Source organism: Sorghum bicolor, chromosome 9, assembly GCF_000003195.3.
Source record: "Sorghum bicolor cultivar BTx623 chromosome 9, Sorghum_bicolor_NCBIv3, whole genome shotgun sequence".
NCBI lineage: Eukaryota > Viridiplantae > Streptophyta > Magnoliopsida > Poales > Poaceae > Sorghum > Sorghum bicolor.
Genome location: NC_012878.2, coordinates 41,928,098 through 41,933,956, shown reverse-complemented (window position 1 = coordinate 41,933,956; position 5,859 = coordinate 41,928,098). Strand labels below are relative to the sequence as shown.

The window sequence follows — 5,859 nt, the reverse complement described above, 5'->3', positions numbered from 1 at the left end:
CAACACACAGGATGCGGATGGAGGCAACTCGAAACTACTCGAGTCTCCCCAACGAGGTTTCGATCGTTTCCTACTGTCTTGATGCTAGTGTCGACTCGGTTTCTTCATGAAGAAACAGTTTCTCTGTTTTGTACCCTCTCTTTTCATTAATTCTTTTGCCACATTAGTAAAAGGCTGAGCTGTTAAAAAATTAATAGATATAGAAATCACCATAAATATATTATTGGGAGTGCCCTATCTCCATCGGAAAGAAGGAACTGAAAACTGCTAGTACAACTAGTAGTTAGTACCAGGAAAGGAAGTGGCGACGGAGTAGCGTGCGTGCGCTGCCACGTCCACATACGAGAGCGGTTTCGTTCGGTTCCGCACTTGAGCAACGCCACGCGCGGCCGCGGCGCCCACCCAACCCAACCCCACTAGCGGTCTCGCCCCGACCCAAGCCCAAACCAACGCACGCACAACACATTGATTCATCGACGACCCAACCACAACACCTGAACCGCCTAACTGAACAAACACCTCAACGGCCGCCATCACTGCTCGATCATATCGTCCCCGATCCATCTATCTATGCATGCAAGCATCGAATCGGACCAACGAACACGACGAACGAGTAATATACAGTAATTCCCAAGGAAAGAAATCAGAAGCTTTAATCTGCTGATTACAGTCTGCAACTTCTTGGATTACTGCTGCTAGCTAGAGTAAAAGTAAACTGATAAACAAGCTAGAACCCTACCAATGGATGATGTGATATGTTCACGGGATTAACGAAACGAACCAACAAAAAAAAGAAGTTAGATGATGGTGAAACTTGGTCGTCAGTCGATCGCCGCCCGCCATTCCGTCACGGTTACGGGTCGATCGATCAGTCATGGTCGTTGGCGCCGCCGCCGTTGTCGGCCCCCCCGCCGGCGCTGCTCCTGCCCGCCGCCGGCACCGCGACCAGCGAGCTGCAGGACACGTCCATCCCCTGCATCTGCCGCTGGACCTCCTCGCAGATCATCTGCCGCATCACGGGCACGAACCACGGGTCCTGCTCCAGCTTCGCCCTCATGCTCACGGCAGCCTCCACGCTCGCCGCCGCCGCCGGGCTATGCGGTGCGGGTGTCTCGTCGTGGACCCCGACGCCGTTGCCCGGCAGGCTGAGGGTGAGCGACGTGAGCGGCTCGGCCGGCGCGGGCGCGGGCGCGGGCAGGGGCGGGGGCGGCTTCGCGTGTTCGGGCTTCACGGCCAGAGAAGATGGATGCTGGTCGCCGGCGCATGGCCGCTTCTTGGGCGGCGGCATGAGCACCGAGTCCTCGCTGCTGCCGTCCTCGTCGTCCTCCTCGTCCATGTCCTCGTCGTCCTCCACGACCTCCTTGGGGTCCAGACGATGGAACGGCACGGATGCCGCCGCCGCCGCCGACTCCTTGAGATCCAGCAGATGGCAGAGCGGGACGGGGGCCGATGTGACGGCCGCGGCGGCGAGCGGCCGCAGCTGGAGGGCGCACCCGACGGTGGCGGCGTTGGCGTTGGCGTTAGCGTTGGCGGCCGCGGCCCTGCGCTGGCGGCGCAGCGTGGAGTTCCAGTGGTTCTTGACGGAGTTGTCGGTGCGGCCATGGAGCATCCGCGCGATGGTGGCCCACTTGTTGCCGTACTGCGCGTGCGCGGCCACGATCACGGCGTCCTCCTCGGGCGTGAAGGCGCGGCGCTCCACGCCGGGGCTGAGCTGGTTGCACCACCGCAGGCGGCACGACTTGCCGGACCGGCCGGGGATCTCGGCGCTGATGACGGTCCAGTTCCTCGGCCCGTGCCGCGTGACGGCGCGCCGCAGCAGGTCGTCCTCCTCCGGCGTCCACGACCCCTTCACCCTCCCGCCGGAACCCGACCCCGCCGGCGCCGACACACCGCCGCCGCCGCCCTCCACCCCTCCTCCCGCGCCACTGCTCGGCACCACCATTTCGATCGTCGACGGCTCGCCGCTCGATCTGCTAGTAGTACCTGCCAGTCCCTCTCCCTCGCCGGCGGCCGGGCCGGGCTGCGTGCGCGTATATAAGGACGGACGTGGGCGTTGTGGTTGGATGGAGGCTTATTTGCTCCTGGACCTGGACGTGTGGTGTGATGAGATGGGAAGGAAGGGTTAGGTGGACGGACGGACGGGCGGACGGTTTCGGGCGCGCGGCCGTTTGCGGTGGGTTTTGGGCGTTTTCGGTGGGTTTTTGCTGGGGATCGGGAGGGAGGTGGAGAGAATGGGGCAGGCCTCTGAGCCGCGAACCGCCGGCTGGGCTCCCGGGACATCGCGAGCGCGCGCATGACCTTCCCTTCCCTCGCGCGTGTGGCGGTCACGTCGCCGTGCGCGCGCGCGGCTTGTGGGGTGGGGTGGGGTGGGTGGGTGGGACTGTGGGGTGGGGGGGTTTCGGGCGTCTGTGCGCCGGGCGGCCGGCCGGGTGTCGCTGCGGCTGCAGTTACGAATCCACCGTCGTTTTGCGCTTTTCCCACCGGCTGCCGTTTGGAGGCTCTGGGCGCGTCGGTCACGCGACGATCCACTGCCGTGCGATGGTAGTTTGTGTGTCAGATGTTTTCATGTTTGTTTGTTAAAAAAAACAGACATTTTTTTTGTGTGTATTCTCGTCTGGTTCGGCTATGTTTCTGGTTCTTCTGCTCGGAAGTTAGAGCAGACAAAAAATAATAATTTTGTAAATAAATGTTTTTTAAGTGGCTAGAAAAAGTTACGAGTTTATTTGTTGGATTTATGTTAGTTTTACATCAGAAATCTCTTGCCGCCTTTCAAAAAAAATTAACTCAACTGCTTTTATATTTTCTTTTTCTCTTATAAATTTACATTGAGAACCCTGTCCTTATTTTTTATTCTTTTCTAGGTCCTTCCACCTCTAGATTAGACAATTCATGTACGTAGGCTTATATTTCTCCTGTGCACCTTCACATTGGCCTATTGATACACGTCTATATATTTGTGTGATTAAATTGTCTATTTAAGACTGCTCCGTAAACTTTTTAATAGAGTAGTTCCATAAAAAAAACTAGAGTTTTTGGAACATCTCTTTAGCACAACTCTATTTTAGAAAGATTGTTAAGGAGTTTTTAGATAGCGTTTTTTTCAATATTGCTAACAAAAATTAAGATTTGGAGATGCTATTACGAATGACTCTGCCCAGAAATATGTGTGGTTGGTACGGTATGAACTCGTCCGATCTTAACTGGCTGATTATTGAGCCAACGCAACAGGGAACAAAAAAAAAGAAGGATACACCGATTTAAGTATAATATATATAATATTCTTCGAATTGAAAATCTATCTGTTTATATAGGGCATAAATCGCACAGCCATCGGTGCGTTCACGGGAAATAGGTAGACAAAAAGCTAATATATGCCAGAAAGAGAAAAACGAAAACAAAATGAAAGGATCGGAGCAGGAGATCGAAAGCAACAAGGGGCCGGTAATGTGGAAACTGGAAAGGGCACGCGATGGAGTCATGGATCAGTCATGCATGTGGACTGTGCTGGTGCCGATGGATCGAGCTACTAGCAGCAGCGCGCGGTGACCGGTGAGTAGTCAGTCAGTGACCCGTCTCTCTGCTGTGTTATATATCAACAAACGCTAGCCTCATTTGCTAGTAGAGAGGAGTAGTGGCTGGCTGTGGGTCGCTTGCTTCGTCCTCAAACCACCTGCACGCAACAAGCATATATATGCAAATATGTATATGCGCGCGCGCGCACACACACACCGGCCGATCTAGCTAGTACACATGCATGCAGGGGAGCCCTAACAACAACGAGAATGCCTGCAGCCAGCAGGCGAGCGACGGCCGGTACGTCGCGTGGAAAATTGGCGCGCATTTGGTACTGTCTGTGACTGCGACTGTGAAAAAGGTAGCATGCATGCGCCGATGGACGATGCGCGACTGCGGGTGAAACATCAGGGCGCGCGCCCGGGGCGGAGACAGACGGCCCAGCGAACACGGGGCGACCGAACGAACGGCCGATGTGGCGATGCGCGGCAGGCGGCAGGCCGGCAGGCAGTTGGCGTAACGAACGGCCGATGTGGCGATGCGCGTACTACGTCATCTCGTCTCGGTTCGTCGATCCGTCGCCGATCGGCCTCCGGCGACCTGGCACCAAACCGGCCGGTGGGCATGCAGAAAAGCGGAGCCCAACGCGCCAACCGCACAACAAAGCCGCCGCGCGCGGCGGCACACGGATCGATCGATCTGCGACAGCCGACAGCACCGTAATTCTCGGTTTGGGCTTTACGTACGTGGCGACTGGCAAGCAGCCAAGCCAAGCAGCTCTGCAGGTTGAGGGTCCGGGAGTAGGTGGATGGCGCTTGCATTGGCAGGGTGCCAGGGGTTTGTTGTGGCTGTGTGGTCTGTGGACGCGCGCCCGTGACGGCAACGGCTGCCTTGTGCCTGCGGACTGCGCCTGGGCGCAGTTCACGGACCCCAACTGCAGGTTTGTTCCGATCCGTTTGCCTGCCACGAATCAGATGTGGCAGTGGAGGACCAGCAGGGCTTCCTTCCTTTTCAGGAATCATCCGGAGGCCCTGGTCTCGTAAGTGGTTATATATATGGTCCCTCAAAACTCGCTGGAGCAGAGCGAGACACATGGGCGCACGGCGGCACCGGGGCAGCGATCGATGGCTTGTGTGCCGGTACGCATCCTGGCCTCCTGGGCCGAGTCGATCGGTGGCCTACCTGGTACGCACGCACATCCTGTCCCTTAGCTCTCCCTTCAGCGTAGCAGCGCAAGAACATTAACGGGTTCAACACTTGCATGTGGGTTGGGCCTGATCCGCGCGCCACAGGCCTCCACTCCACTCGTTCACTACTGAACTCAGATCAAATGCATTCTGAACTTAGCTAGCGCCTAGCGCTTTTAATTTCGATGGAACCTAAAATCTAAGGCCCCCTTTGATTCGGATTAATTTCCTTTTCCCTGCATTTTCTCTATATGAAAATGAACTGTTTTCTATCAAATTCCTGCATAGTTCCTGTATTCCGACGGAGGCCTAAATATTTATACACACATGTTTGATGTTTCACTCCCTTCTTACGGTTGATGCAAAAGCGGATCTGCAAACACAAAGGGCTAATACCCGATTTAAACGTTAAGGCGTGCCAGCCGATTTGACCTTACTATCGGCAAAAGTGGTAACTCGAATACTTTGGTCCCGACAACAGCGATGCGCCCGGATGCCACGGCCAAGAGGTATTCACGCGGAACTTGAGAACACGTCGAGCTTAAGTCGACGAATTCCTAAGAACTCGTAATAAAAGGAAAAAAGGTATGACGAAGTCGTCGAAAATAGATGCTAGAATATGAGTAAAAACTGGTATTTGATTGATTGATAGATTCTTTTTTACAAAGCCCTAGGGTCTATATTTATACCCTGCTCAAAGAGCTTGCAACCAGACACGACTAGAACTCGAATTCTAAATTAAACAGAATCCGTATGCAAAACGATCTAAATAACTAAGGAAAACGCAAAACTATCCTCACGTGACAAACTAGAACACCCCCACAAGCCGATCGGCAACTTCCAGGCTCTCCCTCCGTATCATCAGCAGACTTTCTTGTCATAGCCATCGGTACAAACGCATCACCACCTATGGACTTGGTCACGTTCAACCATCCTTCCATCGGCAATCATCCTCATCGGCAATTCTGTAGATCAAGCACTGTCGTCTTATCTTGCCAACCTACATTTTACCAATCATGGACACGTGCCCAAAAACGGTGTCAACACATGCCCCCCAATTTTGGAGTATGAAATCATTAATGCTCCGAAATTCTCTGCAGTAATGATGCCTTTCCGCAATTAACGCTCCCAATCTGGTAACTGACAGCCTTAATCTGAA

The 5,859-nt window shown here is 54.5% G+C and overlaps 1 protein-coding gene across 1 annotated transcript; it reads right to left on the bottom strand.

The window, feature by feature from the left end:
* On the bottom strand, positions 600-2,072 carry LOC8083751 (myb-related protein 330). Its single transcript, XM_002439566.2, has one exon. The coding sequence runs from the start codon at positions 1,940-1,942 to the stop codon at positions 869-871; it is 1,074 nt and encodes a 357-aa protein (XP_002439611.1). The 5' UTR covers positions 1,943-2,072; the 3' UTR covers positions 600-868.

Bases quoted from the DNA above. Each gene is read 5' to 3' on its own strand.
- LOC8083751 (XM_002439566.2), bottom strand. From the start codon at position 1,942: ATGGTGGTGCCGAGCAGTGGCGCGGGAGGAGGGGTGGAGGGCGGCGGC.